The sequence below is a fragment of the Vipera berus genome (genome assembly GCF_964194415.1).
Source record: "Vipera berus genome assembly, chromosome: Z".
Lineage (NCBI taxonomy): Eukaryota > Metazoa > Chordata > Lepidosauria > Squamata > Viperidae > Vipera > Vipera berus.
The window spans coordinates 15,674,640-15,698,291 of NC_138205.1; the positions used below are offsets into that span (position 1 = coordinate 15,674,640).

At 44.6% G+C, this 23,652-nt stretch overlaps 2 protein-coding genes across 3 annotated transcripts; both read left to right on the plus strand.

Moving 5' to 3' along the window:
- Positions 1-1,592: 1,592 nt before the first annotated feature.
- LOC308678319 (crk-like protein) lies at positions 1,593-4,085 on the plus strand (the record flags this gene model as incomplete). The annotated part of the gene is made up of 3 exons (XM_081345431.1): positions 1,593-1,766; positions 2,233-2,688; positions 3,424-4,085. The coding sequence occupies 3 exons, from the start codon at positions 1,593-1,595 to the stop codon at positions 3,547-3,549; spliced, it is 756 nt and encodes a 251-aa protein (XP_081201557.1). The 3' UTR covers positions 3,550-4,085.
- A 3,762-nt stretch (positions 4,086-7,847) lies between these two features.
- Positions 7,848-20,908, plus strand: LOC308678246 (fructose-bisphosphate aldolase A). Of its 2 annotated transcripts, none has more exons than XM_081345310.1 (9): positions 7,848-7,949; positions 14,591-14,716; positions 14,895-15,106; positions 16,384-16,438; positions 16,576-16,736; positions 18,587-18,670; positions 18,842-19,016; positions 19,577-19,776; positions 20,463-20,908. In XM_081345310.1, exons 2-9 carry the CDS (start codon positions 14,605-14,607, stop codon positions 20,556-20,558), a joined length of 1,095 nt encoding a protein of 364 aa, XP_081201436.1. In that variant the 5' UTR covers positions 7,848-7,949; positions 14,591-14,604; the 3' UTR covers positions 20,559-20,908. The 2 variants fall into 2 exon arrangements, with proteins under 2 accessions (XP_081201436.1, XP_081201437.1); XM_081345311.1 differs by lacking the exon at positions 7,848-7,949 and adding an exon at positions 13,229-13,342.
- Positions 20,909-23,652: the final 2,744 nt, after the last annotated feature.

The following is a 23,652-nucleotide window of genomic DNA, read 5'->3' on the forward strand; positions in this document are numbered from 1 at the left end:
CCCCGCTTAAAAAGGGGAGGGGGAGGAGGGTGGGTGCGTCACTTTCCCATCAGCCCTTCGGCAGCTGCAATCCGGATTGCGGGCAGCGGTTTTCGGGCAGGGGCGGGTCGGCTGCCCACCAGGACTCCCAGGCTTTCCGAGGGCAGGGCAGGGCAGGGCAGGGCCGAGGCGATGGGCGCCAGGCCGCGCGGGGGATCCGGGGAGGGCGCGGGCTGTTGAACGGGGTCGCCGCGGGCGAGCCCTGCCGCGTCCACGGACAGGAGTGCAGGGAAAGCGGGGAGACATGTGCAGCCGAGGCTTTATTCTGGGGTCCCGGCGGGGGAGCCTCGGCAGGGCGCTCCGCTGATTCGGAGGATGTCCTGGGCGAAAGAGGCGCTGGCCGGTTGCATTGGGGAGTTAAGGGGCTGCGATGCCGCGGTAGAGAAATCGCCGGGCGGGTGCAGATAAAATGGGGGATTCGGGGTCTATTTGCCTGGTGGAGGGGTAGCGCGGCCGGCTTTGGAGGCAGAGCTAGATGGTCTCGTGTGGGATGCTGCCCATTTAGGGACGGGGGGGTCGCGAGGGCTTCTTTTTCCTCTGCTGCAGTGGGGCTTGGGGGTGGGGGAGAGAAGGCGGGTCAATGTCTGATGTGCCAGAGGCCTTGGGGAAATAGTTTTAATTAGCTCAGAAGCAGCAGCTGTTAATTGGGGTGCGGTGGTTTTCTCCAGAGGACGACCTAGTAATAGAAGGATGCAGGGCAGAGAGGACTGAGTCCATCTGTGGCAGATCCTGTTCAAGGCTTTTGTGGGGTTTGTGGTGCTGTGGAAGATGATCCTTTCCGTTTAGGTGCCTGTGAACTATGCCAGCTTTGTCTGTGAAAAATTAAGGCTTTTCAAATTTGACTTTAAAAGGAGAGCACCCCGTTATTATTATTACTTTTTTTGTGTGGTGCTGATTTCTCATATAATGCTTCATGTTAATTTAAAAGGAGTGGAGATTCTGTAGTTTACGCAATCTGTTCTCTTAATTTTATCTGAATATTAGACACTATATTGATTCCTGTGTAAATATATTACTCATATGATTGCATTGTATCTTGATGTTTTTCCTATGTAAGCTACCTTTGAGTAGCTGGTTAATTCTTTGATTTGATTGTAACCATAAAGTGATTTGTTATTGTTGAAAGTATCCCTCTTATTGCATTATGTTCAAACTGGGAAACACGAAAGACTTAATAATTGTTTCCCATTAATTATAACCATTTGACTGCAAAAACTTTATTTGCATTCCTGAGATATTACTTTTCTTCTGAGAAAATATTGCTGTGGTGTGGAAGTGTGTGGGAAAGTAGCTGTGGATACTCTTGGGAGATACCAAGTTTGAATAGTAGACCTTAGGCTGAAAGATTTTGGGGTGGAACTACAAAATAAATCCTGTTCCCTTGCAGGATCATACCTGCGATTATTTAATGGTCCTACTAAACTACTGAAATGGCAAGCACTCAGCAGGGTAGCTTTCTTTCATAAAGCACTGTTAAATACTGGAGCAAAACTTACCAGGTTTTTGTAGGAATAACATTCAACAACGAGAGTGGTGGTTTTTTTCCACCTTCCATGTTCCCTGAAGCCATGTCTGCTTTTGGGGATGCTCATGAATGGTATATGGGTGCTCTGAGTCGTCAAGAAGCAGCTGCATGTCTCCAGGGACACCGCCATGGGACCTTTCTGGTACGGGACAGTACTACGTGCCCTGGTGACTACGTCCTCTCCGTCAGTGAAAACTCCAAGGTGATTTTTGTGTAATCCTAATATCTGGTGGGGGAAAAGAAATATGCTTGTGGAGAGTTAGCAGGGAGTTGCTGATAGATTTAGAAGAGTGACTTTTAGGTGTTTGAACTTTAGTATCCAGAATACTTGGCACTGGGGCATTCTAGGATTTGAAGTTCACTTACGTAGAGGGATGCATCCTAGCTGGGCAAGGTTGGTTGTTCTATCATGAAACTATCATGAGGACCCAGATTGTTGGGGGCAATTAAGCTGACTTTGTAATAATGCCGCTTGGGGGTGTGTGTGTGAAAGCCCTAACAAGCAGGCATATACATAGAATGAAGGCTACTGCTAAGCTTGTAAGCCGCCCTGAGTCTTCGGAGAAGGGCGGGATATAAATGGAATTAAAATAAAAATAAATAAATAAAATAAACTGATGAAGATTTGAGACGACAGGCTTATGCTTCTTTGTCATTGTCTCTTTCAGGTATCACACTACATCATAAACAGCCTCCCTGGCCGTCTACGGATTGGGGAGCATGAATTTGATGGTTTTCCAGCGCTTTTAGACTTCTACCGCCTGCATTACCTGGACACTACCACCCTGGTAGCTCCCTTGGGACGCGTTGTAGCCCCTTCCTCTGCCCAGCCACCTCCTGCTGGCGAGTGGGTCCGTGCCCTCTATGACTTTGTTGGCCGTGACCAGGAAGACCTTCCCTTCACCAAAGGGGAGCCTTTGCGAGTTTTGGCCAAGCCAGAAGAGCAGTGGTGGACAGCTCAACGTGCCGATGGGCGTGTGGGTATGATACCCGTGCCATATGTCCAGCCTTGTCCATACGCTCATCCCAGCAGCCATGGCGCTCCCCGACACGCTCCCATAATAGCCAGAGCAGTCCAACGAAGGGTGCCTGGTGCCAGTGACAAAACAGCATTGGCCTTTGAGGCAAGTCACCAAAACAGTAAAAATAAATGTTTTTAAAAGGGTCAGGATGATCTTGATCATGGAGGGTGGTGAGATGAATAAATATCTGGTTATTATGTCTGTATGTGAGTGGGGATTTATCACTGGTAGTGGTGATGATATAGATTAATGATGAATGTTGAGCAATGCTTCTTTTGTTGCTAGGAAGCATGGAATTATGGCCTGCCTCCTCTTTACTTTAAAGGTTATGTGGGAGGGGATACAAATTATGCTGATATGATTATTCATCAAAATGTTGAGTAGAGGAGTTTGCTGATGAAAGAATCCAGGCTACAGACTTCCGACTATGCTCTTAAGGAGCCCATTGCAATTATCAAACTATTTCCTAGGACTGAGGGATATGCAGGGGAAGGAGCTTGAAAATAATAATAAACTAAACAAGCTTGGATTCTGGCATTCCTAGCAATCCAGTTCTTTCATGGCAGTACTTTGAAAATTGGAAATATGCTGGCCTGGAACCTATTCCTCATTTGAGATGACTACTAAAAGAATATAAAAAGCTTCATCTGTCAGGTATTGGGGAAACGAGGTCATTTTTCACCAGCTTGATACCCAACAGTTGTGGGAGTTGTTTGACCCTATGTTCCAGGAGTTATAATTCCCCGCACAGAAGTTAGGAAAGGTTGTGATACTGGGAAAGTATAGAAAGGTGGGCAGTCTTCTGATCTTGGCTTTGTGTCTTGTGATATTCCACAGGTGGGTGATCTCATTGCAGTCACCAAGATGAATGTCAATGGCCAATGGGAGGGAGAGCTGAATGGGCGCCGTGGACACTTCCCCTTCACCCACGTCAAAGTCCTAGACTCGGAGGAAACCAGCTGAATTACCCAGGGGAACACCTGAACTGCTGCTGACCCTCACCGGATCACAATGCTCTGAATTCTGGATTCCCTTTGAACTTCTTGACCTTTTTGATGTGAATGTTAAATTATGACCTCCTCAGTAGACTCTTGTGATGATCCAGCGGAATATGGGCGCTGTGGCCATCTTCACCTCCTTGACTTAGGAAAGCTGCTCCTTGATAACATTATTCTTAAATGCTATTATTGTAGTTGATTTGATATACTTTGACTTTTCTGGGCTTGTTCCCTTTTGCTTCCTAAGAACTTTTACTGCTTTGGCCTTGTGATTTTCAATTATATGCCCTTGAATTTACTTCATTTGCATCCTATGGCAGAAGAAGCTCTGAGCTTTCATGAGGAACCCCCTTGCCTTCCTCTTTCCCTTGGGCCTTGCTTGCTTGGAGAGAAGTGGCCATGCTTGGCTTTGACCAAATAAAACAGAACTCTGCCACTTCTTGTAAGATCCCCGCTCAACTTGATGTCTGTTCCAAAACTGCCTTGTTAATTAAAGTTTCCTGCTGATTATTTCTCAGCTGCCATGGACTTCTTCTGGGGAGGGGCTGGAGGATGGATCTGGGCAAAGAGTAACAGTGCTGCCATGGTAACTAGCATCACAACCCAGGCCTTGCAGGTTGCCATGGGGAACTGGATCACAGCCCATTGCTGGAGATAGGCTGAAGATTGCAGTAGTATGCACCACAGGTGTGGTTTGGGGCCTCTTGATCTCCACCTGTTGTTCCATCAAGCCTCCCTTTCCATGCGTAGGAACAGCTCCTCTGGCTCACGGGTGCAGTATTTTTCCTTACTAAATTTCCTTACTAAATTTTCCTTACTATATTCAAAATCCAGTGTCCTAGAGGAAAACTTCCCAATCTCTACCACAATTCTCAGAATGACTGCAGTGATTACCTCCGTGTACATGGCTGGGGGACGGTTGTGTCATGTACAATTAATATTTAGAAACTAGACTGATATGGTGCATTGTAATAGTCGATTACTTTGAAACAATCCAGAGACAAATAATACATAAATACACGTTAGAGGATAGGGGCAATTTAATGTGATAGGCAGGTGTTTTTTTTCTGAATTCCTCTAGGTATTTAAAAATGTAAGCAGGTGGCAGGCAATTTTTGTGGCTGAGATAGGCTTCTAATATTTAGCAGAGGCCCAACGGCCCAGTACAGGTGTAGATTTAATACTCCTGTATTTTCTGACTCACAATGATAGAAAACCTCATTCTAAGTCATAAAAAGCTCCTGAGATGTATGTAATTCTGATAACCACAAGTTACCCACTTCTATTATATACCGTGTTTCCCTGAAAATAAGACCAGGTCTTATATTAATTTTTGCTCCAAAGGATGCAGTAGAGCTTATTTTCCAGTTAGGTCTTATTTTGGGGAAAATATGGTACTAAATGGGGCTGGCTGACGATCTTAATTGGGGGTAGGGCTTATATTGCAAGCATCCTGAAAAATTATGCTAAAGCTTATTTCCAGATGGGTTTTATTTTGGGGAAAACACAATATACTGTATATTAGAATCTTTGAAGCATAGCATTCTGGGCAAAGGCCTCAAGGTTTTCAAAGTTTTTAAAACATTCTGGCCATTATTCTTATGTTAAGCCAACATTTATATCTTAATTTCTATTCTTTGTCCACAATCTAATTCACTGGAACAACTGGGAATGAATCTGATCCTAATCATCTTCAGGATAACTCTTAACATTTGATCACCACTGTTGGCTCGATCCTTAATAATATGCAACTCTGAGATCTTTCTACATCAGATTTTGACTGTAGATCCCAGAATTTTGTAAAGCTTTCCAGACCCAAATGGCTATGTTAATTTTTTACAGCAAATTTTTGCAGCAAATAAATAAAGGGTAGTTTTGTGTGTTGGAAACACAAACTTGCCAAGGATATTTTGGCCTATTAATCTAGATACAGTATTCTTAAGACAATGCAGGCTTAATGTTATCAAAGATTGGGTTTACTCATCATATTATTCCATTGTTCCACCCATTCGGGTTAATATGCAGTGCTAAATCATACGCTATGATTTACCAATTGCAATGACTTGCACATAGCACTAAACTATATTGTGATTTGTTTGCTTTGAGATTAGTGTGATGTATAAATCCCCCATTTATGGAGTCTGGCTTGGTGAGTTGTGTAAAAAATACCTGTGACAATTTAAAACATGACCAGATTATCACAACAGCTCCTGTAGGTTATGATTTATTCATCCAACAGATTGATAAGGTGAAAACTCTATAGATGGTCATATGGAAGTCCCTACAACCTTTCTGTGGCTAAATTGACCAGCCACAGGGAAATATCTTGCTCATGTTTACACTTGCCTCACCCAGAGATCTGCTTATGTAATGTAAAATGAGAACGCTTTTTTCTTCCTTCTGGCAGGGTGCATTTCTGTCCACCTCATGCTAATGAAATGTTTGCTAAAAACCATTCATCTGACTTATAACAACTGTAGTGCAGCCATTTCCTTCTCTCTTAATTATAGGGTGGGGAAGAATATGTATGTGTGATTTCTAGTTCTTGTTAATAGCTGGGATCATGCAAAAGCATGGTTTGTTTTAATACATTAATCCTGTACTTACAACTATTCTATTTAGCAACTGTTACACCATAGCACTGATAAAAAGTGACTTATGACCAGTACTCACACAAGAAGTGCATCCCCATTGTGATCAAAATTCTGGTGTTTGGCAACCAGCATATATTTCATGACTCCTGGAGTAACCTGTGACCATGTGATCACCATTTGCAATTTTCCCAGGCAGCTTCTGAAAGCAAAGTCAGTGGGGGAAGATGGACTTGCTTAAGGACTGCATGATTCAAGTAACAACTGCAGTGATCCGCCTAACAACAGTGGGGAAAAAGGCGGTAAAATTGGGCATAACTCACTTAACAACCACCTCATTTAGCGAGGGAAATTCTGGTCCCAGTTCTGACTTAAGGACTCTCTGTCAAAAGCTTGTTGGATAGCCATTCCAGTCTGATTTTAATTACAAGTGCTGGATTCATACAGTGTCCTATGCTGAAAACAAATTGTTCGCTTAGTGCAAGGAGCAAACTCTGATAAAATTAGTTTATGACTTATACTACATGACATTAAAGGTAAAGGTTCCCCCGCACATGCGTGCTAGTCGTTTCCGACTCTAGGGGCCGGTGCTCATCTCCGTTTCAAAGCCGAAGCTTGTCTAAGGACGTCTCTGTGGTCATGTGGGTGGTCTTAATTGCACAACAGCTTTATCAGAACTACACACAAGACTCTGCAAACTTTTCAGTTCCCTGCAGCTTTGCCCCCAAGACACACTGGTGCAAATTTGATGGATGAGAGGGAAAACTGATGCATTCAGAGATTCAGAGCAAGGATTAGCAAGCAATGTCCAAAAATAAGACCAGGTCATGCCTGTTGCTTAATATGTCTCTGGAGAAGCCGTAAATTTATGGAAGGGCCTAGAGATCTGGAAGAGTCTAAATTTCCAGCAACGCTTAATGTTGTAAGGCAAGCTGACCAGAGTCACCTTGTGGCGAGATCCAGTGGCAAACAAATTTAATAAATAAACAAAGCCTTATCCTCCATCCTGAAATCAAAAAGTGAATCTCTGATCAGTTTCCTGTCCGCCAGTGAAGATTTGTCTTCCCATTTTTGCTTTCCCATTCCTTGGGCCTACAGAGGGGAAAACTGTTCTCTTTGATTCTTTCCGCCTGCCCTTCTTGTGTTGCAGTTGGCAGCCTTGACCCATTTAACTCTCCGGTGGTTTAAAAATGCTGTTCCTCCCAGAGGACAGTAGATGGCATTGACAACCTTGGCATCCTGGGCCCAGGAGCAGAAACCGAAATCCAGCAATTAATTCCAGCGGAGATTTGGTAAGAGAGGGTGGTGCCTTCTTGGCGGAAGGTTTTTTTGCAGATGGCAAGGAGGAGAAGGGGAAAACTTGGAACGGGAGGGAGTATCCGCTATAACCAAATATCTCTGCATGGGGGGTGGGGCTCAGAGGGGTCCAAGTAGGAAGGGGTCCAAAGGACAGAAAGTGTGTTGCAACTGAGAGATGCCCCCTTGTTGGGGGGGGGGGTTGGCTGGCCCTCTCCCCCCTCCTCCCCGTGACCCTCTCACTCTTCCTTGCTCTGCAGGGAATGTCAAGAAGAGCCTCGGGTTTCACCTGTTCAGGTCCCGGGGCCTATATTTAGCCTGCCTGACAAAAGGTCAGGGGTTGGGGAAAAGGTTAGCCCGGCCCCGCCCAGTGACTGCTCCCTCTTTTTATAGCCCTCCTCCAGTCTTTGCCTCTTGCCAGTCAGCAAGCGCCCTCCGGAGCTGCCGTGTCTCGCCAGAGCCCCCTGCTGTACCCACGGTATTGGGGGGGGGGGAGAAGGGCAAAAGATTGGGGGGCGGGGGAGCCGGGATTTCACATTATAGTTTTTAGAGGAGAGCAAGGTTGCTGAGAGCAGAGACTGGCAAGAGAGAAACCAGCTTTGCGTCGGCGTTTTTCTCCATAGGAATGAGCCATGGTGGGGTGGGGTGGTGGGGTAGAGAGATGGGGGTGGGTTGCAGTCGGGGTCCTGGGGGAGGGTGCTAAATCACAATGGCTGGGCTGGAAAAATAGCATCACCGAATAGGTTAGCTGCAGATTCACTGGGCAAGTAAGTTCTTCCCAGCTCAAAACTATCCGTCTCTTATTTTGATTATCTAAATAAGATGGAGAGGGTTCCCCCCCCCCCGTTATTTGTTTGACAGCCGTAGCTCCCTTTTAGTCCTCTTCTAGGCCATTCATCCATCGTTCTCTTCAGGGATTTTAGATACAGTGCTTTTGCATTCCTGTGTTTCTGTGTGTGTGTGTGCGTGCGGCTGCGTGCTGTCTGTTTGAGAAGATTTAAGTTCCAGTCCTGTTTGGAATTGGGTTTCTCTGCTCCGATTGGGCCCAGCAGTTTATTGTTAGCGTCTCACACCATGCATAATATAAGACAGTTGTTTCTTCCTTTTGACTGGTATGACTTGCAAAAAGTACAAGTTGCTGGTTGCTAGCTTGAGGAAGCGCTGCTTACACAATTTCCTGCTTTGCAGACCATGAATGTTTGCGTCTCGTTGTTTTCTCCGCATTCTTGTGAGGTATCTAATCTTGTTGTCTGTAAATGTGTCACTTGCAAACTAAGTCAACAAATTTATATCCATGCTGCTATTTTGCACTTTCTCTTTTTTTCCCCTTGCTCCTAAACATTTTCCATCCTTCTGCCTGGATGGTAGGCTGGTTTCCATGTGTAATAATTTGTATTGCTCCTTGTAGAGCATCTGTAACTCATTTGCAAAAAAAAATATATGGCTGAACATACACCATTGGAATAGATAAAAGATAATTGATTTCACACTCGAAGTATGTCCATACCTCAGTCCAACCCATTAAATGCAATGAATATTTCCATTTTTTAAAAAATGTGCCCATGGCTTTCTATCCTGCATTAAAATCCATTAATGTTCCAGACTAAATATATTTTTATATCACTTGTGAAAATGATTCATGAAAATGTGAAAAAGGCTGTCTACATTTTTGGCTTAATAATTAAACCATTGGTTTGTTAGATCTTTATGTTAAGGGCTTTGTAGTAGATCCTTGTAAATGATCCAGGTTGCTTTTATTGGCTTTACTGAGGTATGAAAATCAGGAGTAATTTTGAATAACTTTCACAGGTAGCTGTTTTATTCAGTTACCCTTGAGTCCCTGTCACAATCTTGGAGTAAAACTCTGTACTATAGTTTGTTGCAAGACAACTTAATTTTTGGTGTCTGAGTCCATTTCATCCAAATGATAAAACTGCTTTGATTTCATGAATTTGATGTTCTTATCAGTCTCCAGAGAAGCTCTTTGGAAGCTGAAGATGAATGCATTGAATTGAAAATTTATGTTTCTCCCCCCTAGTGTGCTCACTCTGGAGCTCCCACCCCCCCACCCCACCCCCTTATTGAAGCACCGGGGAACTCAGCTGTTCACACTCTTGCTTAAGCCAAGCTATGAAAGGAACTTTGGGGACTGGAAACAGTGAGTCAAGTTATTAGGTTTCATAAATCCTGAAACGGATCAGAAAATATTACAGCATTGTGGGTTGCCTAATTGCTGGCCTCTCCATCTCACATCTACAATATTACATGTCTGATCTACAGAAATCCCTAAAATGGATAAGAATAATTGCATGCAGTATAATTATCTTTCAGATTTAAAGATAGCATCCCTGGAGCAGTTGTCTCCAAGAGTTGCATCTGTTCTTCAAAAATTATCCTTTAGTTTTGACAGGGCTATAGAAAGGACCATAAGTGGGGGGGGGGGAGAGAAGGAGAGGGCTCCCCACTCTGTCCCCTACTGCTTGCTACGTGAGATCCTGCACAGAGCCTGTGATTCAGCAGTTACCGTAATCATCCCAAAAGAAGCCCCTGTGGATTCAGCCTGGTTTTAGGCAGGGCTTAGGAAATTCAGGCAAAACTAATGAGATGCTGTTACACTGAGAGCAGAGGGACCTGGCCACCTGTCTCCTGTTGTAAATCAAACAGGGGTGCCTCTCTCGCCTTGGAAGCAAGTATTTCTGAACCTTAGCAATTTTCAGATATGTCAGCTTCAACTCTCAATCTGAAAGTTGCTAAAGTTGAGAAATGCTGGCTTAGGCACTGGGGCATCAGATAACTCTCAAGGAGTGCGGCTTTCCAACTTGGCAAATGCCTCTTTGCATTATCTTCCATTTGTTGTTTCCTTTAACAACTGAGCTTATGAGGAATAGGCAGCACTCTGTTGCAAGACTACTCAACAGTTGTTCCTTGATATTAACATTCTGCCTGGAAACTCTGCATTTATGCATGATCCTTACTCAGTAATTAGTAGGCCTTTCTACTGAATGTTTCACCGTGAACTTCCAGTAAGCAAACTGGGAAGATGCATTGAGAGTCATGAGTGTGATTGTGTTCATGTCATTAAGAAATGGATTGCAGTTAAGACTTGTGTAGGTACAACCAAAATCTCCCTGCCCAGCACACCTGGCTCCTAAAATGGGTGGTTTAATTTCAAATAAGTTTGTTTTTGCTTTTGAGTAAGCAGAAAGTGTTTTGCCACTCACTTGGTCTATTTCTTCAACTATTAAAACGTGAAGAAACTGATTCAGATTAAGATACTGTACAAACTCAGATGCGTTCCTTTTTAAAATATTATTTAAAGCTCGGTAGATTAGATTGGTTGTGTTGATCAGTCATGGACTATGGTCATAGAATTGTAATAATGTTTTGAGGAATTAATGTATTGTCTTCATACCTTCATACTAATAATTAACTCCAGGAGTTGAGTTGGTGCAACCCAGGAGGCTAGTTCATTATGTTGTATGAACACAGCCTGGGAATAATTACTGTATCTCTACTCCTTCACTTGCCAGCCCTAGGTTCTTGGAGTTAATACTGCTAGACTGGCACAGGACAATGCCACTTAAGCTTATCTTATTAAAAAAAGCCTAATTCTATGATCTCCAGCTGCTGAGCCACTGACGCCTTGCCCTAAAGCAGTGCTTCTCAAACTCAGCAAGTCTAAGACAGGTGGATTTCAACTCCCAGAATTCCCCAGCCAAAAAACGTCCTGTTAAGAATTCCTCCATCTAACCTTGCCCCTATCTATAATGTTGATCCTGAAGATAAAAACAAGCATGCAGGACCAGGCCAAAGGCTTGTCTAACCCAGCATCTACTCCCACTGCAGCTGTTCCATACCAGAGGAAGTTTAACAAACAGGACTGGGGGCAGTCGGCTCCCACCCCTCTTCCCTAGCTGCTGCCGCCAAGGAATCTACACTGGCAGCCTTTGCTATGTTTTGTGTCAAGAGGTTCCCCTACTTAGGGGCTCTTTGGAACACTTAGTAGTGATTCCAAACTCAGCCACCTCAACCGAAGTGCTTCAGCTTGTAAGGCTTGGGCAGATGTGGCGGGCATCCAAAGTTCTGGGATTTTTCTACCCGGTTTATTAATTTAACGCCTCTTTTCTTCACGCTCCTGCTTCCCTCTTATCACTTCCATGGCATTTTGCTATCTTTCAGTCCATATATGCCCAGGGCATTTTTCTGGTAGCTGAGATCCAGCGCTCACAGGCCCAGGGTGGGGTAGGGGGAGATCCAGAAATAGTAATGTGTCCTTCAGGAAAGGACAGAAGAGCTGAAGGAGGAGTGATCAGGTTTCCCCTTGAAAGGTCACTAGTGAAACTGAAGTTGGAGAGGATGTTAAGGAGAAAGGGGTGGGGGGAACCCTACAGAGCCACCAATTTGATGTAACTTCAGCAGTTGGCTTTGATTCCTTCATGATCTTTAACTGCCCTCCATACCATTTGTTGTTGTTAGTTGCGAAGTCGTATCTGACCCATCGCAACCCCATGGACAACGTTCCTCCAGGCCTTCCTGTCCTCTGCCATCTTCTGGAGTCCATTTAAGCTCATGCCTACTGCTTCAGTGACTCCATCCAGCCACCTCATTCTCTGTCGTCCCCTTCTTCTCTTGCCCTCAGCCTTTCCCAGCCTTAGGCTCTTCTCCAGTGAGTCCTTCCTTCTCATTAGGTGGCCCAAGTATTTGAGTTTCAGCTTCAGGATCTGGCCTTCTAAAGAGCAGTCAGGGTTGATCTCCTCTAGGACTGACCGGTTTGATCGCCTGGCAGCCCAAGGGACTCGCAGGAGTCTTCTCCAGCACCATAGTTCAAAGGCCTCCATTCTTCGGCGCTCGGCCTTTTTTATGGTCCAACTTTCACTGCCATACATTGCAACTGGGAAGACCGTAGCCTTGACTATACGCACTTTTGTTGACAGGGTGACGTCTCTGCTTTTTAGCGTGCTGTCTAGATTTGCCATGGCTTATCCTCCCCAGGAGCAAGCGTCTTTTAATTTCTTGGCTACACTCCCCATCTGCAGCGATCTCCATACCATTAGGGCAGGGTAATTTTTTTATTTTATTTTTATTTTAATTCCATTTATATCCCGCCCTTCTCCGAAGACTCAGGGCGGCTTACAATTTAAGCACAAACCAATGTGCTTAGCAATAGCCTTCATTCTATGTATATGCCTGTTTATTAGGGCTTTCCCCCACCAGCGGCATTATTACAAAGTCAGCTTATTGCCCCCAACAATCTGGGTCCTCATTTTACCTACCTCGGAAGGATGGAAGGCTAATTAAAGAAAGGATCGTTGTTATCTTGCCACAGTGCCCTTAAAAGTTACCATGTAGGGAGATTCTAAGCCAGGCCTTTCCCTTGCCTTTCAATTGCCATCAGAATGCCACATTTTATTGTGTAATTTTACTGCTCCAAGACTATTCAAGTAGCAGCCCCTTTTTTGTGTGTGTGTGTTGTTTTTTTTTGCACAATCACGGCCAGGCCATGCGAAATTATTACCCTGGCCTTCCTTTTCCCGGGCGCGACTCAGCAAAGCCTTCCGCCCACGTTACGCTTCGTTTCCGTCTCTGTGTGCGTGCGCGTGTGTGTGTGTGTGTGTTTTAAATACTTTGTCGTGATGCGAAGAAAGGACTCGGGCCCTTTAAGTCTCTCCCCTCCCCCCAATCCTTAATGAGTCAACTTCTCACCTTTTTCCGCCTAAGTTACGTGACGTTCGATTTTGGAACGGCGGGGCCTCTCTGCGTTCGACTCGAGCTCCTCACTCGGGTTTCGGGCTCTCTCGCCGTCTGTAGCTGCTTCTGCTGCTGCTGTTCCCCCGCGCGCAGGCGTTAGTACTTTTCCGAAGGAGGAGAGCGGTGAGCCATCTTGATTTGGAAGTGGCCGGGGGGGGGGGGATGAGAAGGGGAACAGTGGACATTGCTACAAGGTTGAGGGACGGTTCCAATTTATCTCCGTTTCATTTTTTTTAAAAAAATATATATTTATGCATGCAAGAATCTTGTTTTGGAGAGGTAATAATATTTGCCGAAGGGAGGGAAAAGAAACCGCTTGGGGAGGGGGGGGGAGCAGGAGACGAAGTCACGTGGCGACGTTTCATCTCTTTTTATTTTTATTTATTTTATTTTTTTTAATTTTAATCCCATTTATATCCCGCCCTTCTCCGAAGACTCTGGGCGGCTTACAATTTAAGCACAAACCAATGGGCTTAGCACATTTTAACTCTTGCCGCCGGAGAAATCAGGGATTTTTGCCTTTTTTTCTTCCTTCCAGGGTAATTCCCACTCTTCCAAGTTCCGGTTTTTGCGCCCCAGCCAAGCTTTCGAAGTTAATGCTTTTCCCCCCCTCCTTATTCTTTTTTTTAATAATCTATAGTAGTTTGCAGAACGAAAGATATGAATGAGGCTAGGTGAAAGAGAGGCTGTGCTAGAAACATGGGGGGGGGTGGTTTAGGGAAGCTGAAAATGAGAATAAAAGATTTCCTTGTCCTTGAAATGACCTTGGCTGGGTTAATTTGCTCCCTTGACAGGAAATTAGAGGCCTCCTTTTAACCTGAATGGAAATCCTCTAATCTCTATGGTAATATAATTCTCTGTCTCTGTAGAAACGTTTGTTGGTTCATCAGGGTTAGATAGTAGATGTATGGTTGTGTTGCAATGGGAAGGAACAAGGAGACCTGGTTCATCAATGGCCAGTCATGTAAACCATCACAGTGGTTGGGGGCTGAAATCGTGGCTCAGGATGAATATATTCGTAGCCTCCTTTCCCTAATTAACCCTTCAGATGTATCGCACTAAGGTTGTTAACCTGGGCTTCTGCTGGCTAACAATGATAGGGTTGCATTCCAACCTACCTGTAACGTCTCAGAATTGGGAAGGGCAAGATTAAGGCTCTCCTGAGCATGTACCTAGTGCAGGAATTGATAAAGCACAGAAAATCTCCCCCCCCCCCCCGGTGTATTTTGTGTTATGATTTTGCGGCTTAAAACTCTTGTTTTAAGCTATGCTTTTGGGAATTGAGAAGAGCGCTTGGGTCCCCCTGCTGATCCGCCCTTCGGCTACAGGATCTTTGTTGCCAAGCCGTTAACACTTCCTGGCCTTCTCCAGTTTAGTCATCCAAGATGCCTCACCAATACCCAGCCTTGACTCCAGAGCAGAAGAAGGAGCTGTCAGAAAATGCTCTCCGCATTGTGGCAACCGGCAAAGGCATCCTAGCAGCTGATGAGTCTACTGGTAAGAGCCAAAGAGGCACATTGAGAGGCTCTGGGCTGGGGGGGGGAGGTTGGGGGGTTGGGAGGGCAGTGGGGTAAAAATAGGGTGGGGTGGGGTGTGGAGACAGGACTTTAAAAGGCCTGCAGGTCTCAAATGGAGCATTTGACACAAATTTCTGCTTTGTCTTTTTGCCTCTTAGGCAGCATTGCCAAACGCCTGCAGTCCATTGGCACCGAAAACACCGAAGAAAACCGCCGCTTCTACAGGCAACTGCTCTTCACCGCAGACGCCCGTGTCAACCCTTGCATCGGTGGTGTGATCCTCTTCCACGAGACCATGTACCAAAAAGCTGATGACGGGAATCTCTTCACAAAGGTCATTAAGGACAAAGGTGCCCTGGTTGGCATCAAGGTAAGCATCTCGTTGGGTTTTAATTAGGGGTTTGCAAAACCCAAAATGGTGGGAATGGAATGGTGTGAACAAATCTGGAACAGAATGCAAGGGACGGGAACATTTGATTTCACCCATGCCTGATTTTCTTTTACTAAATCGTATAAGAAAAATGCTGATGGATGCTAATAATATTCATTGTCGCCATTGAACTCTTTGGATGGAGCTGATCCAAGATACACGAGGCCATTGGGTTGAATAAAGTGGGTTTTAGATAGTGTCTCTCGTAACATATCTAGATATTGTCTGCATAGGAAGACAGGATATGCCATGTCCTCGGTGATTTGCACCTTTTGTGGTTAACTGTACTGAACATAATTCTTTTTCCAGTTTAATGATGAACAGGAAGCTTTTGGGATACTAAACACTGGAATCCCTTTAGTGTGCTTAATGGGGGGGACCAACAAGGGAGGAGAGAGATGGTGGCTACAAAGTTTTGCTATTGAAACAGGAGATTGACAACCGTAACAAAATTATTCAGAGTGGTGCCTTTATATTTTTTTCATTTGGATCGTCTATTGTTTCCTACATTCAGCTAATCTGATAGATTAGAATTTCAAGGGCTGGTGTACTTTCCGAAAGTTAAGCGGACACCGCTGTCTTTAAGCAAACCAATCGTCCTCTGTTGGCATGGTTTTGCCGAAAACCGGAAGTAACTAAAATGGGTTTACAGGACTGGAGGACACTGCAAACAGCTGTAAATATGGCCATAAGTGTGTCCAGCTGGTGCTAAGCACCCTAAATTTGGTCATATAACTGCAGAACTTGAAATCTGGGGTCGTAAGCCCCCAAGTAGATCTGTCGTAAATTTGAACGGTCACTAAGTCGCAAGTTGTAAGTTGAGGACTACGTATATGAGAAGTACCAGGACCTGAAGGATGAACTAGAGAAGCTGTGAAAAGTAAAGGCTGAAGTAGTTCCAGTGCTGGTAGGAGCATTCAGAACTGCAACTCCTAAGCTGGGAAAGTGACTTCAACAGATTCCAGGAACAACATCATAGTTCTCTGTCTGGAAGAAGGCAGTGCTAGGAACAGCTAAGTTTCTGTGCAGAACCCTCAGACTTCCAGAGGTCTGGTAGAGGACCCAAGACTGAGGAAGACACAGACCGCTGATAGGGATGAAAAGGGAATGTTTATATTTTTGCCCTAATCACTATGGGAAACTAAAGGTGTATTGATGAGAATGGAGTGATCAGTCATTGGTTTGACAGATATTCCTCCGTTCTTCCCTCCGTGCAGGTTGACAAAGGTGTTGTGCCTCTTGCTGGGACTAATGGAGAGACCACCACCCAGGGTAAGCAAATATATGTCAGCAGATTATGAGAGGTGGCTGACATTATGGACTAGAAACCTGGATTCACGTAGCAATGAAAGGTTCAGGTTGAGGCGTTCCAAGAAGTTTATTCTTATAATCTCTTCCTAACTTTGTAGGTCTGGATGGCTTGTCTGAACGCTGTGCCCAGTACAAGAAGGATGGTGCTGACTTTGCCAAGTGGCGCTGTGTCTTGAAGATCACTCCCACCACCCCTTCCCACCTGGCCATCATTGAGAATGCCAATGTGCTTGCTCGTTATGCCAGCATCTGCCAGCAGGTGGGTGCACAGCGGCATTAGGAGAGGAATTCTGGCTGTCATTGGATAGCAATAATAATACAATTGGGAGGGACCTTGGAGATCATCTAGTCCAGCCCCCTGCTCAGGCAGGAAACCCTATACCATTTCAAAACAAATTTGAGTGTCCAGTCTCTTCTTAAAAAAAAACTTCCAGTGTTGGAGCATTCACAGCTTCTGGAGACAGGTTGTTCCACTGATTAATTGTTCTGTCAGGAAGTTTCTCCTTAGTTCTAGGTTGCTTCTCTCCTTGATTAGTTTCCATCCGTTGCTTCTTGTCCTGCCTTCAGGTGCTTTGGAGAATAGCTTGACTCCCTCTTTGTGGCAGCCCCTGAGATACTGGAACACTGCTATCACGTCACCCCTCGTCCTTCTCTTCGTTAAACTAGACATACCCAATTCCAGCAACCGTTCCTTATATGTTTTAGCCTCCAGTCCCCTAATCATCTTTGTTGCTCTTCTCTGCACTCTTTCTAGAATCTCGACATCTTTTTTACATCATGGTGTCCAAAACTGGATGCTGTATTCCAAGTGTGGCATTGTAAAGTATTAACACTTCACGTGATCTTGATTCTATCCCTCTGTTAATGCAGTCTAGCACTGTGTTGGCTTTTTTGCCCCTCCCCTCCCCCCCCCCTTTTTTTTGCCTCAGCGATGATCGATATACCCACTGATATTTAATGGACAGAAAGCATCATAATGGAGCAAATGCAATTCATGGAACAGAGCCAAAGTTTGATCTCTCCTTAAAAATTCTTAGCTGGCTAGGTTGGGAGACAAGCTGGGTTTCAGTTAGCTCGATGCAGCTGTGTGGAGCAGAGCTCCTAATGTCATTTAGCTGCCAAGTATGTCTCAAGAGGGCAGTGCTCAAATGGCTGTTTTGTGGTCTCCTATCAACAGAAATAGTTCTGGGCAATTTTGCAAGGACCTTTTTCAATGTCCTTATTTTTCCAGTGGCTGGAGTTAGATATGTACATGACTGTAAATTTTTCCTGGGGCATACTTCCATAAACGTCCCCCAATATATTATGCTTCACTGCTTGCAATTTCACAGACAGCATGGATAAATTGGAAAGGAATAAGAGTTTTGGGTTGTTTCCCCCTGAAAATAGAGGTCGTTTATGGCAGGGGTTAAAATCTAAACCCCACATTTCAGATTTCTCTTTTTAAAAAAATGCCATTTATCTATAATTTTAATGTGAAGAAGGGAAAAGGGAACCCACAGGAAATAATCATATTTGCTTTACTTATTAAATTTATATTCTACCTTTTTGCTTGGGCAAGAGCTAAGGGAGCTAAGAAAATGAAAAACGGTTAATTTGAAAATCGGTGTATAATTAAAAGCTAGGTAGTCCTCAACTTAGTAGACTCTCGCTCCATGGTTGTAACTTGTGGTAGTTGTAAAACAGATTGATCACCTAATTTCATGGCCCTTTTTGTGATGGTTTAAAAAGCTAGTGATTTTCTAAATAACGTGATGGGCAGACAAGTTTCTCAAGAGCAATGTGACTGCGGTCTCTCCAGCAGAGGGGACACAAAGGAACAGCATGAAGTTCTTAATGGCCAATGGGTTTGTGTGAAGAAGAGGGAAATATTTCAGGTGGCGAAGCCCTCAGCCTCTTAGGATTAATGCCACCACCTTAAAAAAGTGCTTAGGAGGCATCTGGCAATTGGTGCAGTGCTGCGCACTATTCCAAAGTTGAATACAGCCGGTGACCTGAAAAGGGGCTGCACTGGTTTCTGAAATGGGATTTTTTTAATAAAAAAATATATATGCATGATCAATTTGGGGTTCTAAACATGATAATGTCTCTCCTTTCCCTGAACTGCAGAATGGAATTGTTCCCATTGTGGAACCAGAAATCCTTCCCGATGGTGACCATGACCTCAAACGCTGCCAGTATGTGACAGAGAAGGTGAGGACGGGGAAGGGGGCTCCTCAACCGACCTCAGTAGGGTACAGTGGGTCTAGGCGGAAAAGCCTTTTGCATGCCTCGTAACTGGAAAAGGAGGCTCCCGATGCAACTGAGAATTCTTTTGACAATAGGAATCTTATTATTTCTTGCTTTGATTCACTCTCTGGACAGGTTCTGGCTGCTGTGTACAAGGCCTTAAGTGACCATCATGTCTACCTGGAGGGGACCCTGCTCAAGCCAAACATGGTGACACCTGGCCATGCCTGTACTACCAAATACGCGCCTGAGGAAATTGCTTTTGCCACCGTGACTGCCCTGCGCCGCACCGTCCCTCCAGCAGTGCCTGGTAAGAAAAATCAAACTTCTAACACCCCAATTTTCTGCCTGCTTCTAATCCCAAAGTGGGTCATGTAGACACATGGACAGCTGTAGAAGATTACTTGTGTGCATTTGGGCTTCTCTGCATTTTATAATAACAAAAGTTATTAATATGTTAGTTTTTTTTGTCATTCTGGGGTTCTTCAATTATTTGGGTCTGTGGGGACTGCAACTCTGGGAATTATAGAGCCTACGCATCCAGTTGGGGAAAACTGACCTGTGACATCATTGATATTTTATACCATGTTTGCTACTGGAGTCCTATAGAATTCCCCCCCCTTGGGGGCTCCCCCATTTTGTAAGTGTAGACAAGGTGCACCCCACCTATATAATTGGAACCATTTTCTTAAAGGGTCAGTGTAGAGTGAAGATAGAAAAGAAAGCAAGAATCCTTCAATTTTTCTCCTGGATTTCTGAGTGTTGAATTTCCCCATACAGACACTTCCTCCTTCTTAAAGCTATTTTCCATAGACCTTAAATCCATGCTTAGTTCTGCCTGGCCTACTCACATTCTTTCTGTGGTCACAGGCATCACTTTCCTGTCTGGAGGTCAGAGTGAGGAAGAGGCTTCCATCCATTTGAATGCCATCAATAAGTGCCCTCTGCACAAGCCATGGGCCCTGACCTTCTCTTATGGCCGTGCCCTCCAAGCTTCTGCCCTCAAGGCCTGGAGCGGTAAGAAAGAAAACTTGAAGAACGCCCAGGAGGAATACATCAAGCGTGCTTTGGTAGGTTACATCTAGCAGGGTTTAACAAGGGGTTATGATTGTGGAAAAGAACATGTGTAATCCGTGAAAGAGTTAAAAAAGCCAGTTTCCCCCAAAGTGAAGCATATAGTGTGTTAGTCATACTTTTTAATTAAGATGAGGCAAGAAGATTAAGCGGAAAAGCAGAATGGTGAAGCAATTTTAGTGGGAATGGTTTGCGATGTTGCATTTCACAAGAGTCCACCACCTGGTGGCGCAGTGGTTAGAATGCAGCATTGCAGGCAAACTCTGCTCACAGCCTGGAGTTCGATCCTGGCTCTTGAGGGGCAATATGCAGAGAATGCTGATGATATAAACAGCCCAGAGAGTGCTGTAAAGCACTATGGGGCAGTATATAAGTCTGAGTGTTATTTCTATATCATGCTGGTGGGCCACACTTACCCAGGAGCCTTTTGGGGGAAAAGAGATTGAAAGTGGTAGGAGAGCTCTTGTATTTGCCAGCAATTCTGCCAGAAAAGAGGGTTTGTGGGAAAGAGATTCCCCTGCAGTTCTTTTGTCTCCTTCAACAAGAGAAAGGACTTTGATAGGTGCCCTCAGTGCCCTGTGGCTGTCCCTGAGCTCAATAAGGCAGGGAAGGCGAAGCGATGTGCTATTTCTGCTTTTGACCGGTCCTACTCCTCTCACAATGACTTTTTCCCCCCTTACAGGCCAACAGCCTTGCCTGCCAAGGTAAATACGTTTCATCTGGCCAAACGGGAGCAGCTGCCAGCGAGTCGCTCTTTGTTTCCAACCACGCTTATTAAAAATCGGAGGCTTGGTTACCTTGTCTGCTCTCTTGTTGCTATATTGTGCCTGGGCTACTGTGATGTCTGCTGACTGTTTTTCCCCTGTCCCCCTCCTTCCCTTACCCTCACCTGTCCCTTTTGCCAGCTTCCCTCATAAAGAGAAAGGTGTAGATCTTTGTCTTGTTGTGAAAAACCTAGAAGTTCTGGCTTACTCCCTTCTCTCACACATCCCCATCTTTGTATGTGAAATCCAGCTTCTTCTGGTGAACGACACTCCCGGGTCTGCGGCCAAAACATCAAAATGTCTCCGGAGCAGGGACGTCTGACTTGCAGACCTCTTGAAATAAAAATCTATTTAAACATTGCAAGTGCCTCTTTTTCTTGTCCCTCTGCAGAACTTCAACAAAGTTGATTGCTTAAGAACAACAACAACAAAAAAATACTCCTGCCATTAGATGGAAGGACAATTTAGAACTATTTGATTAATGACAATTTGAAATTATAATGGTACCGAAAAAAGTGAGTTGCAACCTGTCCTCACGCATGCAACCTGTCATGGTATCCCACAGTCACATGATCAAAATCTTGAGTGCTCGGCAACTGGCATGTATTTACCAGGTTGCTCGCTCTCTCTCTCTCTCTCTCTCTCTCTCTCTCTCTCTCTCTCTCTCTCTCTCTCTCTCTCTCTCTCTCTCTCTCTCTCTCTGAAAGAGAGAGAGAGATGAGTGAGAGATGATCGCCATTTCTAACCAGCGTCTGTGTCTGTGTGTGTGTTATATGATTGCCATTTCATTGGATGCGACTTACTTAACTGCCTTGCTTAAGGGAAATTCTGGTCCAAATTGTAGTTATTTCTCTATCTGCCCCCCGCCCCGTGAATTTCATTTCAGGTTTTGAAATGGCTTCTTGTTTTGAGTTCCAAGAAATTCTGAAGCTATTGCCATCCTCTAATTTCATTACTCCAGTGGACTCCCCCTTGCGTCCTTGTGGAACAGTGCTGCAGGCACAGTGTAGCATGGGAATGGCGGATCCTTCTGCTTGGGTGATTAGTCATTTTGGCCATCTGCTTCTAAGCTTCAAGCTTAATAAATCAAGGCACACTGAACTTAGACTTCTCAGAATCATAGGGCTGGGAGGGATCTTGTAGGCCTTTTAAAAGCAGGAGTCCTTATCCCAGACAAATAGATCTTTTCCGGAAAATCTCCAGCAACCGAGCACCCACAACTCCTGGAGGCGAGCTGTTCATTGATTAATTCTTCTGTCAGGAAATCCCTCACTTCTCAACCAGCAACCTGGGAATTTAGGGGAAGGCTAATCCTAAATTCTGCCAGAGAAGAGCTTCTTCCTTCAGCTCTGGTAAATCAGTAGTTCATCTAGCCCAGGGGCAGGCAACCTTGGCTCTTTTATGACTTGTGGACTTCAATTCCCAGAATTCCTGAGCCAGCATGGCTCAGCTTGGAAACCTCTCCCTTTCCCCTCAGCATGGCTGGCTGAGGAATTCTGGGAGTTGAAGTCCATGAGTCATAAAAGAGCCAAGGTTGCCTACCCTTGATCTAGTCCCTCACGATCAAAAATCTAGGTGTTTTTTCTTTTCCCTGTTGTGTGAAAGTTTCAAAGAGATTTTTGGTATTAACAATTCTAACATTCAAAGCAGTTCTCGGAGGCGATTCAAATACAGTTATAGGAGAACACCTATTTTGTGGATTAAAGTGGGAGGAATTGACATTCTTTTGAACCTATTCTGCTCTAGCAAAAAACCCCAATTGAACAGAAAGGCAAGGCGATTTCTTCAAATTTCGTTTTTGCTTTTTTTTTTTTTTTTACAAATGGGGAGATTGCTCTGGTCCTTGTGAGGTCACGCTGCTGCTTATGGTTTGCAGTACTTTCCCCTGGCCTTGTTTCATTTTGCCTGGGAAGCAAGAATTCTGACCTCGGTCCCATCGTTCCCTGTTCAGATGAAGCCAGACAGCATTCTGACAAAAAAGGGTGGGGCAGACAGAGATCAGAACTTTGGTTTTTAAATCTGATGACAAGACATAGCACGGACATTAAAGAACTTAATGAGGTTTTTTTTAATTGAGAAAAACACATCTCATTCAACTGACCAGTTGGAGCCTGTTTTGAGGATGCTATGTCTCTCAAGTAGCTATTTAGATTTTATTGACCCCTTGGAAATGTCCACAATTGAAAAAGTAGTTACAAGCCTATTACAAAATCTCTGGGAAGCACACCGATGATCATTATGCTCTAGAAATAGCTTAAAACAATCCTCTTGTATTAGCCTGGTAAATACATAATACCAAGAACTCCATAAAAGCCAATTCAGAATACAGAATAACAGAGTTGGAAGGTTGCTTAAGAAATGACTATAGGTTTGTTAAGATGGAGGTACCAAATGCAGTAAGGATTGTGTGATACAACAACCCCAGTTTGGAATTATAAGTAGGCAGAAGCTATTTCCCCCCCCCCCTCTTACATTCAATTTGTCCGATTCTCAGACTGCCTGGACAAGTCCCTGCATTTTCTTAACATGGTTTTTCAGAAGTGGTTTGCCATTGCCTCCTTCCTAGGGCTGAGAGACTATGACTGGCCCACAGTTATTCAGGTGGCTTTGTACCTAAGATTGGACTAGAACTCAAAAGTCTCCTAATTTCCCAGTCTGGTGCCTTAATCACTACACCATAGCTATCTCTAGGAGTGGTAGAAAACACCTTTAAAAAAGTCTACCCCTGGTCTCTTTTAAACTAGATAAACTGGGCACAGGATTGAATTAGGCTAGTCCAGGGGTAGGCAACCTCGGCAATATGCTGACTCAGGAATTCTGGGAGTTGAAGTCCATGACTCATAAAAGAGCCGAGGTTGCCTACCCCTGGGCTAGTCAAAGAAAAGAAAAAATAGGGGTGACATGATAGCAATATTCCAGTATTTGAGGGGCTGCCACAAAGAAGAGGGGGTCAAGTTCTCCAAAGCACCAGAGGGCAGGACAAGAAACAATGGTTGGAAACAAATCAAAGAGAGAAGCAACCTGGCATTAAGGAGAAACTTCCTAACAGTGAGAACAATTAACCAGCGGAACTACTTGCCTCCAGAAATCGTGGGCGCTCCATCACTG